At 40.0% G+C, this 27,089-nt stretch overlaps 2 protein-coding genes and 1 long non-coding RNA gene across 7 annotated transcripts; 2 read left to right on the top strand and 1 right to left on the bottom strand.

Annotated features, from left to right (window-relative positions):
• Positions 1-986: 986 nt before the first annotated feature.
• Positions 987-5,420, top strand: LOC144711988 (uncharacterized). The gene is made up of 4 exons (XR_013583704.1): positions 987-1,140; positions 1,216-1,286; positions 3,089-3,850; positions 3,961-5,420. It is a non-coding gene; the product is annotated as an uncharacterized LOC144711988 (long non-coding RNA).
• Positions 5,421-8,151: 2,731 nt separating this feature from the next.
• On the bottom strand, positions 8,152-9,261 carry LOC144711881 (Ribosomal protein L12 family protein). The gene has a single exon (XM_078586009.1). The coding sequence runs from the start codon at positions 8,872-8,874 to the stop codon at positions 8,329-8,331; it is 546 nt and encodes a 181-aa protein (XP_078442135.1). The 5' UTR covers positions 8,875-9,261; the 3' UTR covers positions 8,152-8,328.
• A 131-nt stretch (positions 9,262-9,392) lies between these two features.
• On the top strand, positions 9,393-13,312 carry RRP41 (3'-5'-exoribonuclease family protein). 5 transcript variants are annotated; one of them, XM_078586003.1, is made up of 12 exons: positions 9,393-9,562; positions 10,491-10,532; positions 10,612-10,680; positions 10,783-10,843; positions 11,282-11,320; positions 11,458-11,525; positions 11,820-11,898; positions 11,988-12,024; positions 12,110-12,226; positions 12,405-12,490; positions 12,971-13,060; positions 13,140-13,312. In XM_078586003.1, the coding sequence occupies exons 1-12, from the start codon at positions 9,408-9,410 to the stop codon at positions 13,185-13,187; spliced, it is 891 nt and encodes a 296-aa protein (XP_078442129.1). In that variant the 5' UTR covers positions 9,393-9,407; the 3' UTR covers positions 13,188-13,312. The 5 variants fall into 5 exon arrangements, with proteins under 5 accessions (XP_078442129.1, XP_078442130.1, XP_078442131.1 ...); XM_078586004.1 differs by having other exon boundaries at positions 9,444-9,562; positions 10,491-10,549; positions 10,634-10,680; XM_078586005.1 differs by having other exon boundaries at positions 9,483-9,562; positions 10,634-10,680.
• The last annotated feature ends 13,777 nt before the right edge of the window (positions 13,313-27,089 follow it).

The raw sequence follows: 27,089 nt of genomic DNA, 5'->3' as shown, positions 1-27,089 counted from the left end.
TCTTTAGTAAGTATCATTGCTTACATTGGTTTTTCTCAATATCATCGTTAGCTTAGATCAATTTCACCTTCACAATCCACCATTGTATTACATCAGTATACCTTTTTTATCACATCCCACCATTTTTATCTCACAGTCGCATAGTCATCTTACTTGTCATTCAACTCATATGACTTGCTCTTTACGTCGCTCATATGCATTCTTCACATTATCTTCATTCCATTCTCACTCGCTTGATCTTATAATATCCTAATTATCACTGTTTATTATCCATTATAACCATCTTAATTATACAACTAATTATCTCTATCTCACCTTTTCTCATCGCTCAAGTCTGTATTTTATACGTATTTGAAGAATAATAAATACTTAATTAACATTCCATGTGGAGATGATCTGTACTCATCACTAGTTACATTTACTTGAGTGAGTACATAATTATATTGATTAAACTCAAAAAGAACAACAACAAATTCAGAAGCCTCATTTTTGAGTTTATCACTCACTAATTACCATTTAAAACATTATCCTCACTTGATCCATATTATTGTTTGGCCCATCAAGTCTCACCTTAATTTTATATATTATGTGATTTTTGGATGAATCCAGTAAATATAATATATATATATTATGTGGTTTTTGGCTTTATTAGTTCTGTTTCAAAATTATGTGCATCCAAGTGTATTAATTTCAACCAATTAGTTTGAGTGACAATTAGAAGTTGGAATCCAAGTCTTATATAGCAATTTGACAACCAACAAGATTCCCAATTAGTTATGGCATCCTTATGCCCCACATGAGAATGATCAGATTGAAGGGAAGTTCTTGCACGTCTTGCATTAATTTGTCAAGCCTCACCCAGTGCAAAGTTTGCACTGCACATCAAACATGGTCAAGTGGGTGTGAATATGCGAACATGTCTGGTTTTTTTAAAGTGGGGATTGCGGCTGCATTCCCCAACTTCAGTCCAGTTTCCCGTTCCCCTCTTCCCTCTTCCCTCTTCACCATTCACTCTTCCCTCTTCCATCTGCCCTCTTCCATTGACTGAAGACTGAAGCTTTGTTTACCTCGTCCGAAGCTTGAGAATTTTGTTGTCGACTTCAATCGGCAAGGTGAAGACTTGAAGTTGTAGCCTTGCAGGTTAGATCTTTTTCAAATGTTCATTCTGTTCACAAATCAAACTGAATGTATATGATTTTTCTTCTTGCGGTTCAGCTGAAGATTTCTGTACATTTCTGGTGATCACTGGATTTCTGACGATTTGTAAGCTCTCTTGGTCTAAACAGGTACGTTAAATTTTGATTTTACTTGGAATTTCTCATGGGTCATTTGATGTTTAAGTTATATCAGTTTGAGCAATTATTTCAGTTTAAAATTGATTTTTATAAACGATGGTTCAATACAGTCGATGTACTTGAATTATAACCAATACTTTGATTATCCCGTCCAAAGATCTGATTTTAATCAGATCTCTTCTTTCATGATTTTCTCTCCTTCTCTTCTCTTCTCCCACTCACTTATATTCTCCTCTTCTCTCACTCTCTGGATCTATTTTCTTCTTTTTTCTTCTCTCACTCTCTTCACTTCTCTCACCCTGTTCTCTGCTCTCCCTCTCTTCTCCTCTCTAGTCTCTCTTCTTTTCATCTCTTCAGTCTTCAATTCTCTCACTCTCTTCACTTCTCTCGCTCTCTTCTCTGCTCTCTCTCTCTCTTCTCATCTCTAGTCTCTCCTTCTATTTTCATCTCTTCAGTCTTCAATTCTCTCGCTCTCTTCTCTGCTCTCTCTCCCTTCTCCTCTCTAGTCTCTCCTTCTCTTTTCATCTCTTCAGTCTTCAATTCTCTCGCTCTCTTCTCTTTCTTCATTCTCTTCTCTTCTAGTCTCCTCTTTTTTATTCTCTCACTGTCTTATCCTCTTCTTTTCTCTTCTCTCACTCTCTTCTCTTCTGCTCTGTCCTCTTCTCTCACTCTCTTCAGCCTTCACTTCTCTCACTCTCTTCTCTTCTGGTCTACTCTGTACTCTTCTCTCACTCTCTTCTCTTCTACTCTCTCCCTCTCTTCTCTTTTAGTCTCTCCTCCTCTTCTCTCAATCTCTTCTCTTCTCTCGCTCTCTTCTCTTTTAGTCTCTCCTCCTCTTCTTTCAATCTCTTCTCTTCTCTCACTCTCTTCTCTTTTAGTCTCTCCTCCTCTTCTCTCAATCTCTTCTCTTTTCTCACTCTCTTCTCTTTTAGTCTCTCCTCCTCTTTTCTCAATCTCTTCTCTTCTCTCATCTCTCTTGTCTTCTCTCACTCTCGTCTCTCCTCTCCTTCTCTTCTCTTCTCTTCTCGTACTCTCTTCTCTTTTACTCTCTCCTCTTCTCTTCTCTCATTCTCTTCTCTTCTAGTCTCCCTCTCTTCTCTAATCCCCTTCCTCCTCTCACTCTTGTCTCTTCTCTCCTTCTCTTCTCTTCTCTTCTCTAAGCCTCTTCAGTTCTCTCATTCCTGTCTTCTCTCTCCTTCTCTTCTCTAAGCCTCTTCAGTTCTCTCATTCCTGTCTTCTCTCTCCTTCTCTCTCCTTCTCTCTCCTTCTCTTCTCTTCTCTAATCCTTTTCACTTCTCTCACTCTCTTCTCTGCTCTTCTCTCTCTCTTCTCTTCTCTCCACTTCTTTTCTCTTCTCTTCTAGTCTCTTCTATTCTCTTCTCTCACTGTGTTCTCTCACCCTCTCCACTTCTCCCACGCTCTTCTCTTCTCTTCCCCTCTCCTCTCTTCTCTAATCCCCTTTCTCCTCTTACTCTCTTCTCCTCTCTTCTTCTCTTCTCTTCTCTGAGCCTCTTCAGTTCTCTTATTCCTGTCTTCTCTCTCCTTCTCTTCTCTTCTCTTCTCTAATCCTTTTCGCTTCTCTCACTCTCTTCTCTGCTCTTCTCTCACTCGTCTGTTCTCTTCACGTCTCGTCTCTTCTCTTGATGTCTTCTCACACTCTCTTCTCCTGAAATAAGCATCACGGAGAGAGGAGTTCCCCCCTCATCCGTCGATAACAAAACCTTTGGGAAAGATTACCTGAACTGACTGCTTCACGGATGCTTTGCCCATCTCAATTTTCTTATAACTGTTAGGATGGAAGACGATGAATCCTCACACGGCCCGGAGTTTACAGTAATGTCTGTGGAGGATGAGTCAAATGATAGTGGCGTAAACAAAAAGGCAGAAAAAGCCTCACCTTAATATATGCGATGTGCTAAGGTACTTCATGTCTCTAGAACAACAGAAATTCAAATGCAACATATGCGGTGTAATCGTAGGCCACAGCAATTATCTAAGCAGCACTCCTCTGTGGAGACATCAGGAAAGATTTCATCGAAACGTGTTTGCATCCTTAAAGGGCAAAGGGAAAAGAGTTCAAAGGGAGAGGTCAGTTGCTGAATATTTTGATGCAGCAAGTAGTAAGAGGCAGTATTATATTGGTCATACGGTAGAGAATACGAAGGAAGAACTAGTGCGCTTCATATGTCTTTCCGATTCACCGTGGACAATTGTTAGGAAGAAGTACTTCATCAGAATTCTTCGTTACATCGCACAGGAAGAGAAATCAATCCCATAAGTACGGGTTATCAAAGCCAAAGCACATGCTCTTTACAAGGATATGAAAATAACATACGACAGAAATTGGCCAACGTTGCGTGTATACCACTAACGCTTGATACGTGGACTTTTGAGAACAAAATTGCATTCTGAGGGGGTGACTGTGCATTGGGTGGACACGGAGTGTACTGTGTGAGCGTGTACTTGGGATATGCCCATTGAAAGGACCCCACATGGGGGAAAACCTGAGCGCAAGTGTCCTCCAAATTTTGGCAGAGTTTGACTTAAAATCGAAGGTATGCATAACATTTTCATCAATAATAGTTTGTACTATGTCATTCTCCCATTTATGATGTAATTTTATGTAGTTGTGCGCAGTGACCACTGACAATGCATCAAATAACAGGAAAATGATTACTACTCTAGAAGACGAATTGAAGCAAGTGAACCCTCATTTCACCGCAAGTAGGCATGTGTTATGCATGGCACACGTGATCAACCTTGTAGTCCAGGCTGGGCTGAGCTCACTACGGGTTAAAAGGCACCATCATAGCAGGTCAATATGGATGATAGTTATAGTCTTTGTGTCAATGATAGTAAAGAGTTCAACCCATATGATGACTTTGGTTCATCTATGTTGGGTGACGTAGTGTTCTGGCTAAGGGACATTGTGGCCGCAATATGTAGGTCGACACAATGCGATGACCGCTACCAAACCAGTTTGGATTACCAAACCATCATTGTGCAAGCATCATTGTGCAAGCAGTTTGGATTACCAAACCAGATGAAGATCCCCTTAGACTGCACGACAAGGTGGAATTCAACATATGAGATGCTTGCGGCAAGCGTCAAAAAGAGGGATATTCTTGATGTCATGACAGTGAATGTGTTGAAGAAGCATGTGCTGGTTGACGAAGAGTGGCAGATGATCAAGGATTTTGCAGGGGTACTACAACCCCTTGCGGTGGCTACCACCCTCGCTTGTCAATCTAAGTCACCAATAGCGAATCAAGCCATTGTTATTCTCAGAGCGATAACAAGACATCTCGATAGTGTCATGCGCGGAATCCAAGAGTCAACCATGTTTCAAGTAAATAGTGTCATCTTATCACTACAACAGACTATCGTCTACAATGTTTGTCTTGCAATGAAGACAAAACTGACAAAATATTCAACCATCCTCACTCGCAACCAGGCCTTCAATGTAGTCACGCTCATTGATCCATCCATGAAGGCACGATTAATTGACCGTGACTACCAAGGTGAAGTCATCAGTTATGTGCGGAGTTTATTAACTACACATGAGGGCAGAAATGATCAAAACATGGCTGATTCAGTTTCTTATGAGCGTTTTTGTACCTCCTGGACAACCACAGCTTTTTTCAGTGAAGCACTTGATGAGTTGTTGCGAGATAATAATCATACACCGACCTCTAATCTAGTGCACGAGCTAGATGTCTACATTAACTCACCTCTTATCAAGGGGACGGAACCGTTACATTGGTGGAAGGTCAAAGGTGAGCTCTTGTATCCAGGCTTAGCAGTGATTGCAAAGGAGTTCTTATCAGTCTCGGCGACAAGTGCACCCTTAGAGAGATTTTTCTCCTCCGGACGTGCCGTCATCAATTACAAGTGTACAAGGTTGACAGCGGAAAGCATCAAGCTACTCATGGCGCTGAAGTGTTGGTGGCGAGCAGATGAGGATGTCAATGATGGTAGCAACAAAGATGATGAAGATAGCAATGAGGATCCAAGGGTTGATTAGCATGATGATCTTTTGGAACAATGTTTTGTATATTTTTTGGTGACGTGCCACAACATTTTGACTTTATTTTCGCAAACATTTCATGATTCATTTCTATTCTCTCCAAATTTTTTCCATCCATAATACGACAAAAATTTCCCCAAGTTTTATAACCACTATAATTATCATCTAGTTTAAGGTGGAATTAAATAATCATATATTTAATCTCTGAATCATAATCAGCTTTACAACCACTATAATTATTATCTAGCTTCAGGTGGAATCTAATAATAGGCAATTAAATTTCTAAATCATAATATCTTTTAATAATAAGTCCACCTAACACCTAATGTTCCTAAAATTTTGAACATAATGCCCTAAGTTTTACAACTACGATAATTACTATCTAATTTGATATTAAATTTAATAAGTAGCAATTTAATCTCTAGATCAGAATATTTTTTTTATAATACCAAGAGCCCACCTAACACCTAATGTTTCTAAAATTTTGAACATAATGCCCTAAGTTTTACAACTACGATAATTGTTATCTAATTTGAGATTAAATTTAATAATTAGCAATTTAATCTCTAGATCAGAATATTTTTTCATAATACCAAGAGCCCACCTAACACCAATGTTCCTAATATTTTGAACATAATGCCCTAAGATTTACAACCACTATAATTATTATCTAAGTTTGAGATTAAATTTAATGATAAGCAATTTAATCTCTAAATCATAATATTGTTTCTAATAATAAGCCCACCTAACACCAATGTTCCTAAATTTTGAACATGATGCCCTAAGATTTAACACTTTTGTTCCAAAAATTTTGAACATAATGCCATAAATTTTAACAAATAATGTTCGTAAAATATTTAATATAATGCCCTAACTTAGAGCCCCTTGGTTTGAATAACATTATAACTGTTCACTAATATTTAAAAAGTAGTTTTTGAATTACTTTCATATTTATGAAATGCATTCAAAGCAATGATTAATTTATGTATATGTATGAGTATTACAATATAAATTTCAAAGCATGTTATATATACGTACATCCCAAATGAAAGTTAAAATCGTGACTTCAAAAATGCAATATTATGACCTCATATTATCCCCTCGCGAGCAGAAGAAAAAAGAAGAGAGGAGCTGGAGCGTTGAGGTTTTGCCATTGGGTTTTCTTCTTGTCTCCAAACCAAACTCATTCCTCTCAGCCCATCTCTCATACCCAGATTCTTAGAATCGAAGAAAGTTGAGTTATTTCGTCTTTTTTCTCTAAATTTCCCAATTGTTTCATCAATTTGCCACCTTTCTTTATACAAAAATTAAACAGAGAAATTAAAGGGCTTTGAATGTGCGAATTTGTACGACATGCGATGCGATTTTGTTGCACAAATTTGCACCGGCCGAAAAGAAAAAAAAGAACAGGGATTATTATGATGTCATATTATCCCCACGCGATTTTTTAGATCGAACATGGATTTTGTGAGATCGAAAAAATCGCACACTGGCCGAATCAGCTGAAACCACCACTAACATTAATTGCATGCTATCTCCTATCTTCTCATACAAGTCTCACTATAAATCACTTCATTCTCTAACCCCCACATGTATTAAAAAATTACAGGCATTTGGCTGTTAATGTTTTCCTTATTCACATTCTTATCAAACTAAAAGACTTGTTCAATGTTGGGTTTTGTAGGCTAAGATTGAAATCCAAATCGATTCAGACCGAATGGATAGACATTCATATTACTTTGCACAGGACACTTTCTGTTGTTACTAGGTTTTCTTGGATGAGACTCTTAGAGACGTTCATGTGTTTAGCCTTTAGACGTATCTAGGTGATCTTTACAACATTATATCTCATCATCATTCCCTTGAACATCGCCGCTCGATATCAAAATGGATTTCATTTTGTCCCTCAGCTAAGATTTCACATCATCGATTGAAAACATAAGACAGCTTTGGATGTTCTATCAAACTTAATCTGCATTTTGAAACAAAGGAGAACATCCCTGATGGTGGTTGCAATTACCTTTATCAAACTTAATCTTATGGTATTAATTAAATTCCTCACACATATTTAAAGCATAGCTACAAACTACACTAACACGCATGCAAATTAAAATATTTTTAACATACAGCTCAATTTATTTATAGACCTACTTTGGCTTTAATGAAAAGAAAAAACCCACTTAATGGGTCAATCTGATTGGATAATGCAACACAAAAGCATTAAGCAAGTGGTCGATTAGGAATGGAAAAAGATAACACAGCTGTCCTTAGATGAGCTCAACAAGAACAAAATCTCGGTCAGAATCGAAGGGTAAAGGTTTGTTTGATTCTGATAGCCAGATTTCTTGAAGCTGACTCTGGATCTCGCTTGATACTAGAGTTTTATTTGATACTGGATCTACCTAATCTTTGAGAAAATCTTTTTCCGGACTAAAGCAAAAGTCTTAAAGAATTTTCTGATGGTTTCTGTTCTATCCATAGGCAAAAAATGATTCAAGAAATCGGGCAAAATATTTCTAGAAAGAGCAGAAGATATCGGACATAAAAGGGCCAAATTAACCAAACTGCAACTAAAATCTCTCAATGACCAGTGGGTTTCTCCAGGATCGATAAGGTACCTCTTCAATGATCGATCCAACGATGGGAGCATTTTTATTTGCCAGTTCTTCTTTGTTCAAACACTGTTGGATACCAATTCAATGAAGAAGAAGGAGCAGCAGAAGATTTGCAAATTAAAGAGAATTATTAGAAGAAACAGTGAACTTACTGACAAAAATCTCTCAGTGACAAGTGGGTTTCTGCAAAATCTTGCCAAACGACATACCTCAATAAGTCTTCGATGATCGACCCAGCGAAGTGAACAATTCTCTAGCTAGTTCTACATCCCGCAAATTCAATCGGATGCCCATTTTGCAGAAACTTTGGAAAAATTTTCCGAGATGCTCTAAAATCAGAGAGGAAATCTCGATCTCCAGGAAAGGAAAAAACAAGGAAGAACATCGGATCTCACTCCATGACGACCTTTGCGCCAATTTCCTTCATTTTTTCCACAATCTTCTCCGCTTCCTCCTTAAGAACACCCTTCTTCAGCACGGCGGGCGCCTTCTCCACCAGTTCTTTAGCCTCCTTCAATCCGAGATCCGTAAAAGTTCTCACCTCCTTGATGATCTTGATCTTGGCAGCAGCATCGAAGCTCTCGAGCTTCAAATCGAACGCAGATTTCTCCTTCTTCTCCTCAGCTTTCGCCCCAGAACCCGTCCCTCTTCCAGGCATAGCCGGCCCGCCAATACCCATTCCAGGCATCATCACCGCCATCATCGGCATCTCTTCCACCCCCAGCTTGGTCCTTAGAACCTCCGTCAGATCGGCTACTTCGAGCAGCGTGAGCCCCGCGATCTCGTCTGCGATCGCTGATACCTTCTCGTTCGTCGCCGTTGATGCAAGAGCAATCCGAAATCCTAAAGATCTCGTCTTCGGAGCATTGGTAGAAGAAGAGCACGGATCGCGGCTATGGCGGACGAGGGACAGCGAACGAAGCAGTGCACGCCTCATCCTCGGCTGAATCTGGCTTCCAGCGCCTCAGCGACTTCCTCCAGCTTCCAAATTACGAGAAATGTGGATCAGAGCTGAGATTTACTGCTTGAGTCGGCTAAATTGCAGCAAATCTCCACGAATTCCAAGAAAACATGGATCGGAGATGAGATCTACGGCTTGCTTCGGTAAAATCGCAGCAAATCCCCTCGAATTCCAACAAAACTTGGATCAGAGATGAGATCTTGCGGCAAATTCCCCCCGAATTCCGACAAAACGAGGATCCGAGCTGAGATTAACTGCCAGCGTCGGCAAAAATTGCAGCAAATCCCCTCGAATTCCAACAAAATTTCGGGATGAGCAGCGATCGAGCCGACCAGAAAACCCTAGCGGGTGAAATCCCGTTTGAAATTTGGGGCTTATGTTTATATACATGGATAAATTTCAAATTAGTGCTATTGTTGAAGTTTCCATACTTCCATGTCCTTATTTTTATTTTGAATAAAGCTTACTTAGGGGAATTTCTTATAAATAAAGCCTATATAATTGTTTAAATGGGCCTGAGTGGACCCATATTTGTAGCCCACCCCCAAATAATTAAAAAAAGAAGACGAAAAAGAGCGCCTGAAGAACTACTGCTTAAAGCCTTAAACCCTCGCGGGGAGATCACTTCTCCGGCTGCTGCTGTTCTTCGATCTCTATTCGAAAGGTCAATCTATCGAAACTGAGTCTTCTTTTGATCCCCTGAGCCTGATTTTTCCGTTTTTTTTCATTTCCTTTATGAATTTAATGCGTCAATGGGAGTATCGCTCCCATTAATTTTTCTTTTCTATTTCGAATTTTTTATGGATGATGCATTCCGCTGCCAAAATATTATTTTTTTGTCAAATTTCTCAATTATTCGTCGTGTGGTGGTTGCGCTCGGGTCTCTCATTTTATTGACTTCCATCGTACAGTTCTCGGGAGATATTTTAATTTTAAAAACTGACTTCAAAATACCAGAACTTGCCTTATTTTTAATAACTCTTTTGCTCTGGAACGGCTACAATTTTGAAGATACGGTATTTGTTAGCGAACGTTTGGTCCTCTGAGATAGATTTTTTTTTCAAGTTTGCTAGTTTTCTTTACAATCTTCGTACCCATCACACGGGTATTTTCGAAAATTTGAAAATTTTCATTTGTATTTGTCTAATGTTGTACTAGATAAGTAGGATAGTTTTTTCTCCCCTTCGTCCCTCTTGGATCACCGTTCCCTCCCCGTTCGGGCTCTATCATATTCTTGTTTTGTTGGATTAAAGGGTAAATCTTCTATCTTTTCCTGCGATTTGAATGACAATATTTGTGAAATTCCTTTCTTTTTCTATTTGCTCTCATAATTCTGGATGATCAGAATTTTTACAAATATTAGCTATCTTTATTTACGAATTTAACAATACATTTATCTCTGCTAGTATTCATCCGTTATTTTTTTATTATGATGTCGTTTAAGTACAATGTTTTGGTGCATTCGTGGTTTGCCCTCCGTTTAATAGTAGATAAAATGCTTATTTGTGGAGTTTCAGTAATAATTTTATAGAAATGGCCATTTGATTTTCTCATTCGTCATTCTGGTCTTTTCTACCAAATCTTATATGCAGATCTCATGGAGTATGTAAAACTGAATGGGTTTCGCTTAGACGGTAGGCGACCAACTGAAGTAGGGATGCCGCCCTTTTTCAACAAGAGATTGATTCTATGTTCATGATTTCTTCAATTTAGCCTTCATTTAATAAATATGCAGATGAGGCATATCCATGCCGAGGTTGGAGCTGTTGCGAAAGCTGACGGGTAATCCTTCTTATGAAAGTATTATTTTTTCGATGTATACCCATACTATAGTGATTATGTTATCTACCTATGCTTTCTTTCGTTTCTTGACAAGCAATGCAGTTCTGCTATTTTCGAAATGGGAAATACCAAGGTCATCGCTGCTGTCTATGGACCAAGAGAGGTTGATTTTACTCCGTATCTTATTATTCTGTGCTTTTATTACATCTTTCTTTGTAAATTTTTTTGATCCAGTTAAAATTTTATGTCGTTTTCTTGGAAGCTAAATGAATTTTCGAATTTTTTAACAGTTTTCCCGCGTTATTTACAAAATTATTAAAAATAAATGAGCTCCACTTTGTAATATTATGTTCAACCGGGTGAGAGGAGAGTCAGAGGAACTGTTAAAATACTCGGCTCCTCTGCTAGAGACAAATTTGTGTAGCCATTCACAATTGAATTAATGACTCGTCTTTGAATTTCGTCTTTTTCTAATCTCCAATTGTTTTTATCTTTCTGTTAAACCAATTACATGAAAGATAATTGCATCTTATTTTCTGGGGAAGACGGTTCTCTTTAATTGTACTCGCTTCCGATAATTATTCCTTTTTTTTCTTTCCAGGTTGAAAATAAAGGTCAGCAAATCAGCAATAAAGCGCTGGTAAACTTTTTGCTTTTTTAAACGTATTGAATTCATATACCTTGCGTTGAGATTTAATTTGAATGTTTTATTATCTTTAATATTCAAATGTCCTTTGAATATTATTGCGTCATTTATTTCTTTCTTTTTTGTTGTAGGTAAGATGTGAGTACAGCATGGCTAACTTCAGTACAGGAGACCGTGCTAGAAGACCTAAGGGTGACAGGTATTTCCTTTTAAAATCACAAACATGATTTATGCTTTTAAATATTTTTTTAAAAAATTATTTACGCTTTGTAATTATAATTTATTTTATGTTATATTCTCTAATGATAATGCCAGTGGCACAGAATTTCTCTGAATATGAGAAAATATTTTCTTCGAAATAGGAGGATTGTCTTCTTGTAAAGATGTTGCAGTTGACATAAACTTGAGCCTCACCGAAAATTTAAGAAATTTTATGTATATTATTTTGTTTCATGATTGAGCAATTGAATGAAATTATTACTCTCGTAAACAGGCGGTCCACCGAATTATCGCTCGTCATTCGGCAAACTATGGAGGCGTGTATTATGACGCATTTGATGCCGCGATCTCAGGTCTGTAAAGAGCGAAAAATGGCTGTTATGCTCCTTACATCTCCTCTGCTTCAATTTCTATCCTAATAATTTTATTATTATCTTTTTAGATTGATATTTTTGTTCAAGTCCTTCAAGCGGATGGCGGTAAACGGATTATCTCCCAGTACTTTTAGTTTACAATATTTTCTTTTTGCCTGAATTTTTATTTATTTCTATTTAATCCTCTCAGGGACAAGATCAGCTTGCATAAATGCAGCTACGTTGGCTCTTGCAGATGCTGGAATTCCAATGCGTGATATTGTCACTTCATGCGCGGCAGGATATCTAAATAGCACACCTTTATTGGGTGAGAAAAGAAAATTATTCTGTTTATTTTTTTATTTTTTGTATCGATCAAAGAACCGTCCTTTATTTTTTTTATGACTTTTGTATGATTTTTTTTCTTTGAAGAGCATTTAATATAGGTATAAAATCATCTGTTTTATAAACTTGTATTTCTTGTTAATGTCAAATTTATTTATCAGATTTGAACTATCTGGAAGACAGTGCTGGTGGTCCGGATGTCACAGTGGGTTTTCTTCCAAAACTAGAGAAAATCACTCTTCTCCAGGTTGTTCTTTACAGATAATTACTGCTTTTAATTTGAATTCTTGAAGATAAAATCAGGCATAACATTGAGTTCCCTTCCTTCGATCATGCATAAAATTAATTTATTTTCTTTGTGGAAGATGGATCTTAATTCTTGAAAATAAATGCAACATCTTTATCTAACATGCACAATATATATTTCCTATCTGTATGCAAGATGGATGTTGAGCTATCATTTGATAAAATCACATTATAATGAGAAATTTGTTATAATATGATGGAGCCTTTCCCCGTATTTCATGCTAAGCTATCATTGAATTCTTGGCTGTCTCTGATTTTATTTTCAAAGATAAATCAGGCAAAAAATTGATTTTCCTTCCTTTGATCATGCATAAAATTAATTTATTTTCTTTGTGGAATATGGATCTTAGGCTACCATGTGAAAATTAATGCAACATCTTATTCTAACATGAACAAAATATATTTCGTTTCTGAATGCAAGATGGATGCTAAGCTACCACTGGACGTATTTGAAAGCGTCATGCAGCTTGCGATCGAAGGATGCAAAGCGATATCGACGTTAATCCGTCAGGTTACTTTATTAAGTTAACAAATTATTTCTTCATTCTTTTACTCTGCATGCGTGAAATTTATTTTCCTAAAAATAATAGGTGCTTCTCGAGAACACTAAGAAGCTGGAGTATCTACGAGGCGCATAAAATACGGAGAAAGGCTCCGTCGTATTATAACAATTTTCTCATCATAATATGATTACATGTCTAAGATTTTATAATCTTGCCAACTGTTTCACAATCTATTTGTCTATCCATCTATCTCTCTGTCATCTCTCTCTCATACTTGTTTCATAGTTCTCGTCTTTCATATCTCTCTCATCTCTCTATCTTTCTCTGTCGATTCTCATTTATCTCTCTATCTTTCTCTGCCACTCCTAAAGTCGCGCCTTTGATTACGAAGTGAAATCCAAAGTGCAACTTTAGGAGTGAAGACGAATCAAAGAAATCAAAGCTCCGACTTGAAGAGCTGATTTTGGGACAGTTCTCGTCTTTCATATCTCTCTCATCTCTCTATCTTTCTCTGTGGTTTCTATCCATCTCTCTCTCTTGTTTCTTTTCCTAGTCGGTTTGGGCCGTTTCAAGTAACGTTATTGGGCTGAAATGGGCTTTAATATTATTGGGCTACTTCTAAGAACAAATTGAGGAAGCAGGATCGAGTAACCGTACCGGAAGTCTCCCACGGGCTCGTCGATCGAAGTATTTTCTTCTCTTCGTCTCCGGAAGAGTCTCCTTCTCCAGATCGCCGATGCTTGCGACCTCAGCGATGCAAGTGAACGATCGCGATTTGCCGGAGAAGAACATCGACAGTCCCTTTCTTCTGTTGAATCGGAAAATGGCGATCAGAACAAGTTTTAATCTGATTACCAGATTGGTGTAGGGATTGAATTATCGAAGAATAGTGATTAGAACTAGCTCTGATACGAAGTAATTGAAGAACAGTTCTTAGAACAAGGTTTTATCCGGCGTGAATTCAATGCGAACTAGAAATAGGTCTCATCCGGCGAGAATCCGATGCGAGGCGAAGGGAAGAAGTAGACGTAGATCTGTGATCAGGACAAGTTTTGATCCAGCGCGAATTTGACACGTAATCGAAGAATGTGGATCGTTGAGTTATTCATTGTTTCGAGTTGAGATAGCAATCTTAGATCCGTGCGAGGATTCTGTTCGAAATCGATTAATACAGATGGTGAGTTCCTCAGCTTTGTGAGGGGGAGAGATAGCAACCAAAGAACAGCGATTAGAACAAGCTCTGGTTCGGCAAGAATCCGATACGAACCGGGGAAATAAACAAGGAGTTCCTCCTTGAACAAGCCTAAGATCTGGCGAGCATTCGATACGAAATCAGACAACGCAGATCTGACAGTTCCTCCTACTCCCGAATTAAGACAGAAATCAGCAAAACAAAGGAAATAGACGAAGATTTCCTCCTAGTTCAGAGCCGACGCGTCAATAAAACAAGCTCTGATCCGGCGAGCATTCGAAACGAAATCAGACAACGCAGATCCGAAAGTTCCTCACGAAGTAGGACAGAAATCAGAAAAACAAAGGAATAGACGAAGATTTCCTCCTAGTTGCGAGGCGAGGCATCAATAAAACAAGCTCTGATCCGGCGAGCGTTCGAAACGAAATCAAACAACGCAGATCCGAAAATTCCTCCTACTCGCAAAGTAAGACAGAAGTCACCAAAACAAGGATTAGAACAAGCTCTGATCCGGCTGACGGAGATGAAGAACCACCCGTACTTGCGAGATAAGGCAGAAAAATTCAAAAAAAAAGGGAGAGCAGAAGATCATGTTGAGAGTCGATCGTACTTGAGAGGAAGAAGCAAATCGAGGGAGATCATATCGAACACTTTCTCCTCGTCGCCGGATCTCTGCGTGCCGACGGGATCTGCCGCGCTCGCCATGCCTGATCGCAGCCGCTGATGAAGAACAAAATTTAAGAAAACTTCGTCTGCAAATGAAGATTTGTCTAAACCTCCCCTCCACCCTCCCCCTTTTTATACCCCTGCGACGAGCGTTTTGGCGCCACAACTTTATGTGGAGCCCACCTAGCTCTCTCATCATGACGTGGCAACGCGATTCGTGGTTGTTAGCTTGACTCGATAATGGGATGACACGTCACCCACGTTGACTCCACGTCGTCCGTCGTTATCTTTTGCTCTTGCGCTTTTCCGCCGTTCCTGCTGTTGCCACGTGTCAGTACCTTTATGTGGACCCCCCAAGTTCTTTCTTCATGACGTGGCAACCCGATTTGTGGTTGTTAAGTGACTCGATGTCTGGGATGACACATCACCCACCTTGACTCCACGTCATCCGTCGTTATGTCTTGATCTTGGGCTTTTCCGCTATCCTGGGATTGCCACGTGTCGGTAAGTTCGCCGTACAGTATATGCTGTGATTCGAAAGTTATTATGCCGTGACGTTGACTGTCGACGTCATTGACCAAGCTTTTTTGTTATTTTTTAATTCAGAGCTTTTCTTTGTCGTATATTTGTTTTGCATTTTTAGTACTCTGATTTGCATCTGTTTTGTATTTTTCTTTGCAATTTTTAAAATATTTTCTTCAGAATAAACACATTCAACAATGTTTTATTCAAAATATGTGTCCCAAATATTTTTAATATGCATTATTGATGAATATTATAAAGGCGCAAGTTTAAGAGCGAAAACGAGCAGGCAAGAGTTTACGAGCCATGCATCACATTCTCAAAGAAACAAAGTCAATAAACGCATTCTGAAAGAAAAAAAACATTTTATTTGAAAATATTTGTCCCAGTTATTTTTTTAAATGCATGGTATATGTGATATGAAAACTAAGATGTTGTGTTGTTGACTCTGTCAACAACACTAGCTTTTTTGCTCTATTTTTATTCATAGTTTTTCATTAACCTATATTTGTTTTGCATTTGTTGTCCTCTGATTTGCATATATTTTGTATTTTTCTTTGTAAATATTTTTTCAGACAGAAATTTAAAAACACTTCCGTTTAAAATTTTAGTCCCAAATATTCTTCAGAAAAAAAAAAGGCACGAGTTTACGAGCAATGAATCACATTATGAAAAAAACAGAGTCAGTAAACACACTTTGAAATTTAAAAAATGATCTTTTAAAAGCACTTTCAGTCAACATTTCAGATATGACAAGTAACCTCTTGGGGCATTTTTCAGTAAATTATTTTTGCGCATTTTTATTCATATTTTGAAATAAATTGTGTAACTCCTGTTGAATCCACGGGTAAGCTTGCCACAAGTTCTATATTTAAATCATATTTTGCAACATTAGTAGAGTAAAGATATAAAAACAGTGTAACAAATACTCCTCACAAAGCTACCTCACTAGCTAGTGAATGAAGGTTTCAGCTTACAATATTGCCTGCAACATAAGCATTTTGAAAAGTAATTTTGAAAGTACTAGTATACTGTATGCAAAGTCCCCTAATGTGAAATATTATACAAATAAATGAAGCCCCATTTTGATATCAGCAGATAAACCGTCAATGAGGACCAAACAATTACTTACATCTATCTATATTACATCCGTATGAAAAGAATATCAAAATTTTATATTATTGCATCACTTTCCTTAATTTCATTCAACCCTCATTAGTTGAAGTCTAATTTTGATGAACCAAAGATTATTTCATGATTGCATGTATTTATTAACCGGGCGGGAGGATCATGATGACCTTCATCCATTTTATACAATTGGATGTCATTGTTTTCCTGTAAAAAACTTTAAATTTTGAACTGAGTTTGAGATGTTAAAAAAACTTGAAGAAAAAATTTAAGAAATACTTTATAAATCAATCTATCTGATTAAAATTTCAATTATCACAAATTAAATAACTAACTGTCATGTACATTACGTGTTACTTTTTCTACGTAAGAATTATAAATTAAATTAAAATAATAACACTCAATAAACTTGAAGACGCCTCTTGCAAGTCAAAAATTGGGATAATGTGACGTGAATACATTTATCATGTGACTTGGTCGCTAGAGGAACTTTGGGGTACTACTTTGAGAAATTCATGTAAATATAAACTTTATATACTTTTATTTGATCTGGTTGAATGGTAGACAGTGAGAATACTAGTCAATCGCCATGTGGAACAATGATTTACATGGTGTGTGATGAATCGCTGCGTGAAAATGAGAATAAAAACCAATAATATTAATATTGGAGAATAAGAGAAAGATGAAATTATGAGTTAAGATAAACACTTGTGGATATATCTTAAGAAGATAAAATAGTATTATCATAAGGTTGGGCTACTGACTGAAATAAATGTAAACCATTGACTCAGTGTGCGTGAAGGCATTCCAACCTTCACTTAAAAATAGGAGATCTTACTATGTGTACAACATGTAGTGGTGTGCTTATTTCGAGAAACATTGGAAAAAGTTGGGTAATTTAAACAGCTTGATTCCTTCAAAACTGAATATTATTCAAGGCTTTAATTTTAATGTGAATAATGAGCTGTTTTCAATAAACATTTATAATGTTCGGTTATACATTTTACTTAAATTTTAACTCTCATGTTGTTAATTAATGCCACATCAAACATAACTTTAAAAAAATAGAAAACACTCTAATTATATTCAACAATATTAGGTGGATGCCATGTCAATTACAGTGATTAATTAGGGCTGAATCTCAAACACAAATTGCCCTATTAGTCTTTGGAATGTATGGTATAAAGTTGCATCCAAGATCATTACAAATCGACTCGGGACTTTCCTTGATAGAGTTATCTCGCCTGAACAGTGTGGTTTCGTCAAGGGTCGACCGATCCAGGATAGTATCATGCTCGTTCACTAGAAGCCCAATCACTAGACACTCATATTCGGGGCTCGAATGTCATCATCAAACTGGATATGGAGAAGACTTTTGATCGAGTCAAGTGGAGTTTCCTTACCAAAGTGTTATGTCGCTTTGGGTTCACCGATGCATTCATTGCTCTTGTGGATGCCTGCATTAAAGAGAATCATTTCTCTCTTTTGGTGGATGGAAACTCCACAGGTTTTTTTACGGCCACAAGAGGTCTATGGCAAGGTGATCCCATCTCACGCACCCTTTTTTATATTGATGGAGGAGGTCTTTAGCCGATCGCTCACATGAGCAATCGCCTGCAGCCTCATCTAACCATATTTTATGAAAAGGAGATGCCCGATCCTCTCGCACTCTCTACTTGCAGATGACATCATCATTTTCCTCAATGGATCTAAAAAATCCATTAAGGAACTTATGAGTGTCCTCACTATGTACGTGATGGAAATATATGTGGCCGGCAAGCCAATCACACATTCCATATCACATTCCATATTCATTAATAGAACATATTCATTGTAGTGCACGTGTGATGCGTATAATGAAGTCCATGAATACATGATCAAACTTAGTGAATTATGATGAGATCGTAGTACGGAGATCACTAGTCTTTAAGCATGTGTTCTAAACATTCCTATTCGAAGGATACGCGAGAAGGACATCGAAGTATCCGGATAGAATAACACTATCTAGCCTCACTCATATGATGAGTATGGTCGGTCCCGTAGTCATTAGTATGGCGACACTAAGGATAGATAGTGTGTGCTCTTTAGTGGAAAGAGTTCACTGAATTGATCCGTACGAATCCCTGAATGGTATTATACCGAACTGTCAATCAGGTTGATTCACGTCACGGTTGTGTAAGTGGTCCTTAGACCTGAGACACCAAAGACATCTTGTGGACGGACGGTTGTACTTTGGCTATGGCCAACGAGTCTCTAATCATGGGATTCTAAACAGTCTTAGTTCGGGTGCATCGAGAAGTACACGAAGGCGATTGAGTGGTCAATATGGGATCGTCCACCCTCGGTATAAGAGGTGACAGCTCAAGGAAGACGATGCAACGAAGTCCTTGGTCAAGGTAGTGAAATATCGGAGAAGTGTTCTCCGATGATTTCCGAATGCATCAATACTAACTCGGATGACCGATTAGGGTTTGATAGTTGACCGTACCTAAGTCGCTCAAGGAGGCGTCAAGTGGATGGGGATTATCGTACACTGTAACCGATGGCGAACAGGTTCCATGAGTGAGTCGATACACTCCTTTGTATCTTACAAGACACGAGGTGTAGCTTGGCACCTTGCGTGTCGGAGTCTCGACCTATCGATTGGGTTAAATCGATCCGACGTTAATTAATCTATATGATGATATAGTTAATTAATTTGGAAGGCAAATAAAGGTTATTGGGTCACTGGAGTCGTTAACTAGACTGATACATGGGCCTAGAGGGTCACACGCAAATGGTCTTTTGGAGGTTGGAAGATATACTTAAGTTTAAGGGGTTTTATGAAAAATACCCACTTAGTATAAATAGGGGAAGGCCCTGAACGAAATTCACCCAGGCCAGAATTGTTCAGGGGCCTTTCCCCTTCTTCTCTACTCTCCCCACACCCCCTATCCATCCTTGATGTGATCACTCATGGAAGAGCAGCTTTATTATCAATCAGTCCACCATTGTAAAGCACTCTCAGATTATCCAACACTATACCGGGTACTCACAAGGATACCTACCTTTCGATTATCTGTGATGTCGGACGTCGTCAATGGCATCGTCCGACGGATAATTCCCTAATGGGATATGCGACCACGTATGTAGTGAGCTAGGCAAAATGTATGTGCAGGCCCCAACTCGTGGGGATTCGTCCATCTCCAAGATCCGGGTGGGCGAGATGACGTTGATGATGACCTTATGACCGTTGTCAGAATGACTACGACGACTACGACGTCGAACGTAATATTTCTGTTGACGCTCTCACGTAACGGACGGGCTTGACTCGTACCTAGTAAGTCGCTCAATTCGTAGTTTTTCTCAATAAAGCCTATTACCTAAACTAACCTAAGCGCAGTGGAGTACAATCGAAAGATATATTGAAAGACGTAATATAACTGACAAGCAAGGGAAATGACGTACCTCGTCGATGGCGTCGATCTTCGTCAATAAGTTTGTTGGTGCAGTACCCGATGCGGGCAGATAAAGCAGAGGCATGCTGGAGATGGTTAGATATCACTCGAGTGACGTCCAAAATGGCACAGGAGATGATGTGGGAGAGTGAAGATGAGGAAGTGACAGCGTGGCGGCTCGACCGTACAACCAAACTTCGGCGGGTTAGCCTGGCTGGTGGATCAGCACGGACTGAATGTCGTGGTGACATTCTCCCGGGCTGAGCATTAGCGGTTCGTAGGGTTGTGGTGCCGATAGTGCAGGCTTCAGGTGTCCGAGATATGCAACGGTGAAAACCAGGGCACGCACGGTGGGCGAAGGCGTTGGAACCACAGAATAGGTGCCGTAGCGCAACATCATCGGGACGCACTGCGACGGAAGTGAGAAACTAGGTCACACAACAACGCGTGTCCTGTTCGTGCGGCAGGATGATCGTCCAAGGGGTTCGGCAGGCGCAGAGCAGTCTAATATTTCCCACAGGTGCGTCATGATGTAGTTGCACCAATGAGAGTGCATCGGCGGCAAGACCTTGGGCGCACAACAACGCTGGATCGGGTCGCTTGGCACAGCTGAACAAGGCTTCCAGATGTGTTTGACGGCCTCTGGTGGTCAGGCCCACGAGACACGAGGGCGTCGCTCGCGATGGCTAGATGAACAAACATGCCGAATAGAACAGTCAACGCGGCCAACCGTGGATGAATGTCCGACAAGGTAGTTCGCGGAGGCACCAACGCCGCGATGATCGTGTGTCTGACTTCGTTTGGTCGCGCCCGAGCAACACGAAGTGGAGGGGGGCGGTGCAGATCCGGGTGATGACTTAGCGGGGCGTCGATCACTCGGCAGAGGCGACAACGTCACAAGTTGTCACAGGGTGCACTCCGACCGATTCTAGAGGTAGAATCAACGCTCAATGTTCTCAAAGACAATGCAGAACTTCACAACGATCGTCGGGTGTGCAGGTTGTGCGCGAAGCAACAGATTCCAAGTACGTGGAGTCAAACAAGGCAACCTGACACGTTGACCAAAATAGTTTGGCAGCGTTCGATCGCGTGCTAGGGTGTGCGCGCAATCGGTGACTCGTGTGCGTGGGACCGTCAGGGGGAGCACTCGGTGGCAAACCTACTAGCGGCGGTCGCAAGTTGGGTGCTTCCTTCTCCTTCCTTCATTTCTCTCTTCCTCTTCTTCTTCTTCCTCTCCTTCCTCTTCTTCCCCTCTTCTCCTTGCGATGAACCACATTTTTTTAGATCTAACTTCTTTCACAAGTAAAAAAAAACGTGGCTGCCCTCCTTAGGGCGCCGATCCCAATCTTATGAAGGGGTCAAAATGGGCACCTTAAGAGGGGGGGGGGGGGGGGGGAGTCCAAAATGGGGCCCCTATGTTGGGTTACAGAGGCCTAGATCTGGATGAATAAATCAAAATGATGCGCAGCGGAAGACTTTTGCGAGTCGAACGACATTGACAAAAACATTAAACAAAGTACCTTTGCACGAATCTCATTCGTGATTTCTTCGATCCCAGAGCAAGACAAGTCGAGCTGCTCAAGTGTGTAGCCTCTAGACGTATCCACGTGGTCCTCGGCACGTCGGATCTCCTTCCTCTTATTGACGAGCCCCGTTATTTCTCTATCGGCGTCGTTACGTCATCCCGATCACATCAGGGATGGATAGGGGGTGTGGGGAGAGTAGAGAAGAAGGGGAAAGGCCCCTGAACAATTCTGGCCTGGGTGAATTTCGTTCAGGGCCTTCCCCTATTTATACTAAGTGGGTATTTTTCATAAAACCCCTTAAACTTAAGTATATCTTCCAACCTCCAAAAGACCATTTGCGTGTGACCCTCTAGGCCCATGTATCAGTCTAGTTAACGACTCCAGTGACCCAATAACCTTTATTTGCCTTCCAAATTAATTAACTATATCATCATATAGATTAATTAACGTCGGATCGATTTAACCCAATCGATAGGTCGAGACTCCGACACGTGGGGTGCCAAGCTACACCTCGTGTCTTGTAAGATACAAAGGAGTGTGTATCGACTCACTCATGGAACCTGTTCGTCATCGGTTACAGTGTACGTATAATCCCCCATCCACTTGACGCTCCTTGAGCGACTTAGGGTACGGTCAACTATCAAACCCTAATCGGTCATCCGAGTTAGTATTGATGCATTCGGAAATCATCGGAGAACACTTCTCCGATATTTCACTACCTTGACCAAGGACTTCGTTGCATCGTCTTCCTTGAGCTGTCACCTCTTATACCGAGGGTGGACGATCCCATATTGACCACTCAATCGCCTTCGTGTACTTCTCGATGCACCCGAACTAAGACTGTTTAGAATCCCATGATTAGAGACTCGTTGGCCATAGCCAAAGTACAACCGTCCGTCCACAAGATGTCTTTGGTGTCTCAGGTCTAAGGACCACTTACACAACCGTGACGTGAATCAACCTGATTGACAGTTCGGTATAATACCATTCAGGGATTCGTACGGATCAATTCAGTGAACTCTTTCCACTAAAGAGCACACACTATCTATCCTTAGTGTCGCCATACTAATGACTACGGGACCGACCATACTCATCATATGAGTGAGGCTAGATAGTGTTATTCTATCCGGATACTTCGATGTCCTTCTCGCGTATCCTTCGAATAGGAATGTTTAGAACACATGCTTAAAGACTAGTGATCTCCGTACTACGATCTCATCATAATTCACTAAGTTTGATCATGTATTCATGGACTTCATTATACGCATCACACGTGCACTACAATGAATATGTTCTATCAATGAACATGGAACGAGATGTGGAATGTGTGATTGGCTTGCTGGCCACATATATTTCCATCACCCTATACATAGGGGGCCCTTTTAAGCAAATAACAACATAAAATAAAATAAAATAAAAACACTTGATGCAAGACGGAACGAAAGTGATGCGACGCACGACAAATGCAAACACAAACATGACAAATGCAAATTCGGTAAAAAGTTTAACATGACAAGCATGGCCCTTGAAAGCAAAACGTTCGAATTGGGCGGACGTGCTTTACCTGGGGTATTTAAACCCGAGTGTCTTCACTTGCGCCTTGACGTACCGGTTGGGCTGGACGTGAATCGACGGGGCTGTTGAGGACAACAATGGGAATTCCGAAGAAGTCTATGGTGAAATGGGTTGGTGTGCTCCATCAATCTTGGATGCCCTATCTTTCTCGGACCTGCTAGGCATCATTATTTTGATCCTTTTCTGGCCAAGTTGAGAAAGAATTAGATGGATGGAGACTTTTTTTCTATCCCCTCGAGGATGCATCCAACTTATTCGACATGTCGTCATGAGCATCCCACTACATACCCTCGCGGTTCGTGCACTATTCATCCATTAGGTGGAGCGACTATGCGCATGTTTCTTATGGTTTGGTCACTTCGCGGGAGAGAGTCACCCCCACTAGGTTTGGGAGAAAGTTTGTCGGTCAATGGACGAGGGGGTTCTAGGGACCAGATGCCTTCAAGACATCCAAGACATGCTTTAGAAGAAGCTCGTGTGGCGTATGCGTACCATGCATTCCCCATTGGGGAGTTTCATCTCAACCAAATACGGCGAATAGGCTCGTAGAGAGATGGATATATGGGGCCATCACAGATGGCGGACTTGGCAGCGACATTGCCTAGCGATAGCCAAGGTCACACGTTGGCATGTCGGCCATGGCGAGATTAGTGCCTGGTATGATACATGGCTAGTTAATGCGCCCTTAGCCCGTCATCCACACTTCGAGCCTCATCGCCTTTGAATGATCGTGGCATAGCTGCTCACGGGAAACATGCGTCACCTTTGGTATCAGCATAGCCTCCCCTTAGACACGTTACCCCAGGCCAAGAGTACTCTCATCTGGACCACTCATGACCGTCCTATTTGGATGCTTGCCCTTGATGGGTCCTTCTCTTGGCGATCTTCTTGGAGCATTTTTGCGAGAAATCCCCCACCCATCGCTGGGGTCGCCGCATTTGGCATTCGACGATCATCACTCGCGTCTCCTTCTTCCTTTGGAGACTCATGCATCGTGGCCTTTTGATTGATGATCAAGTGACTCGTATCAGTTACTCCCTCAGTTCGCGCTGGCATTGTTGCCCCGTAGGCTGAGACTATGGAGCACCTTTTCTTCCATAGTGAGGCAACCCTAAACTTATGGCACCAAATTACACATCATTGGTGCCCACTACTATGTAGCCCTTCTACTTTAACACCGTTAGAATGTTTTGGCAAAATGTTTCTCTCGCCAACGCACTCTACGCAGAGCCCATTCCTTCACGTCACCGTAGCTTACTTACTATGGGAGATCTGGAAAGGGAAAAATTCTTCTAATTTTTCAAGGACCCCAATGCGACCACCAGATGTCATGCGACGAGTCCAGCAGTGGATATGACGCACCCACCATTTCGTACCGCATCGCGCCCTTAGCTCATCCCTCACATGGGATCTACTTTGCACCTGAGACATTACAGTGACCCTCACCCCATCCCCATTCGGCTACAACTTGTCCATTGGCACCCACTGCCAATTGGCAACCTCAAGTTGAATGTGGATGGTGCGGCCAAAGAGAACTCGTGACTACCTGGAGGGGGCGATATCTTTCGCGATCACATAGGGAATATTCTCTTTGCCTTCTCGTCCTTTTATGGTATCCAAACTAACATGGCAGTTGAGGCTATGGCGATACGTGATGGTTTGTTCCTCTGCAAGGAATGAAATATTCACAATATCATCGTAGAATCAGACTCACATGTGTTAGTTCACATGTTTCATGCAGGTTTATGCTCCCAGTGGCAGCTGCAGCTCGTATGGCAGGACATCATGCGGTGCCGCCCTCGCTTGACTAGTGTTCATCACCAACTGTGCGAGGGCAACCAAACATCAGATGCCCTAGCCAACCACGTGGTATGCACACAAACTCCCTCTTCTCTTTTTCTCTCTTGGGAGGAACTCCCTCAGGCAGCTCATGGATGTTATCATGTTGAGCGCCTCGGCTTGCCAACTCTTTGTACGCGTTGCACATTGTCGAAGGAGGGCCCGCAGGACTGGCGGATAGCATGGAGCTCTAGAGGCAGGAGAGCTCACCCTCTCGCCTGATAGTCCGACTTGCCGTGCACCCAAACGTTGACACATGCGGACAACGACGGGGTGGACTACGGGCACTCCGAGCATCTCACCCGCTACGAGGGCTTCACATACTCCTACTGGCACAAATGCTCTTCTCATGGCCTTTACTAGATATCACTCATGTACCTTTTTCCTTTCGTACACCATGGGCGCGGGTGAGTAGGGTCCGTGTGTAATTGGGACATGTACGCTCGCTCCACGCCTATAGACTTTGATAAACACTACATTTAATAAATAAACACCCCTGTGTGGCGTCCAAGGCACAGATGGATCGGTCTAGGGGCAAAACCTTAGGGTTGGTCGTACCTGGCGACGTGTTTTTTGCCAATAAAAAAAAAGAATCTCAAAAACTGATCAACGACAGCGTTATAAGAATAATGTAGGGGAAGTGAAATGAGATTATATAATAACTTCTTTGAATATTCCCAAATGCGCATTCTCTTTAATCTCAACTAAAGGTTTAGATATTGATATTGACCAATGATTTCCTGCGTAATTAAATTTATTTTTAAAATATAAAATTAATAAAATATCATTGTGAATTTTATGTATAATGGGAATGGGAAACGTAAGGGATGAAATAGGGCTATACCAACTCAAGGAAGAATAAATTATGAAGACCACATTCAAAAGTATTATAAAGAAGTTTTCTGAAAAAATGCTCATTGACACGATATAACAATTTTTAAATATATGAAAATGCCCAAGATCAATAAAATCGCTTATATGATGATGAACTATCAACACATATTGGCACCTGTCCCATATCAGGGATCCAGAATCTATTTAGATCAACATCTAATTATCACCTTAGGTTATGTGATATTGTATTGGTTAAAATGGAATATTAAAGAAAAATATTTATCTGGGTAATTGTGGTTTGTCCAATTGTAATTTCCAGATCCATATATACAACAACATTCCCTTTTTACAACCTATTAGTGTCATGTGATGAATAAAAATGACCACTGATGTTATGTCTGGCCATTAATTGACAAAAACCTTGATCATAGTTTGAGTTGGCTACAAATATATTTGTGCATGTGATAAAATCACAACAATCAATTGGGCTGTACCCCACACACACCAAAAGAATAGATCCTTGGTATTTAATTGCTCAATTTTAGTAATATTTGATACGATTTATTCAAATATACATGAGAGAAACATACAAATTAATTGAGTCCTATAGAATTTATACTTCTTGCAGTTTTCCCTGCGATCAAGTTATTGGACATCGAGTTTATCTGATCTAAGTATGGTAATAAATCACAGTCTACTGAACATGATGGGAATACAAAAAATAATTGTATTATTCAATATATTGGTATCCATATTGAATTCAAAACTTTCTGGCAATAATACTCATTTAAAGCATGCATTTTTATCATGTTTATCATGATTTTATTCACAATGGTTACGGAAATAATCCATGTTATCTCAAATGTCTTGCATAATTTTACCATTCCTCCGCAAACATTTATGTTTCTATTTTACATCATTTTAAGCTAATCAAAACCAAAATATTTTTCATGAAATGTAGTAAAATATTGATATGAATTTGTACAGGTGTTTTTTAGGGTTTTTTTCAGTATCTATCACATTTATTTCACATGGGAATTAATATAGGGTGTTTTTAAATAAGTTAAAATATTTTCTTAGATAAAGTTTAGGGCCAATGGATTACAGGAGAAGGTAAATGGGCCAATGCATTACTGTGATATGCCAATATACAACAGAAGTAGGCTAACAAGAGGAATGACTAACTCTAATGGGCCAATAGTAATATTGTTAATAACTCTTCTTATTCAGTAACATTTATTGACCAACCTTATTATAAATATAAAGTTCCTCAGTAATTTCTGCAACTTCTAATGAGACCTTGACTCTTTTACTTGTG

The sequence above is a fragment of the Wolffia australiana genome, chromosome 14 (assembly GCF_029677425.1).
Source record: "Wolffia australiana isolate 7733 chromosome 14, ASM2967742v1".
Taxonomy (NCBI): domain Eukaryota; kingdom Viridiplantae; phylum Streptophyta; class Magnoliopsida; order Alismatales; family Araceae; genus Wolffia; species Wolffia australiana.
The sequence above is the reverse complement of the archived record's forward strand: the minus strand, read 5'-3'. Positions and strand labels throughout refer to the sequence as shown.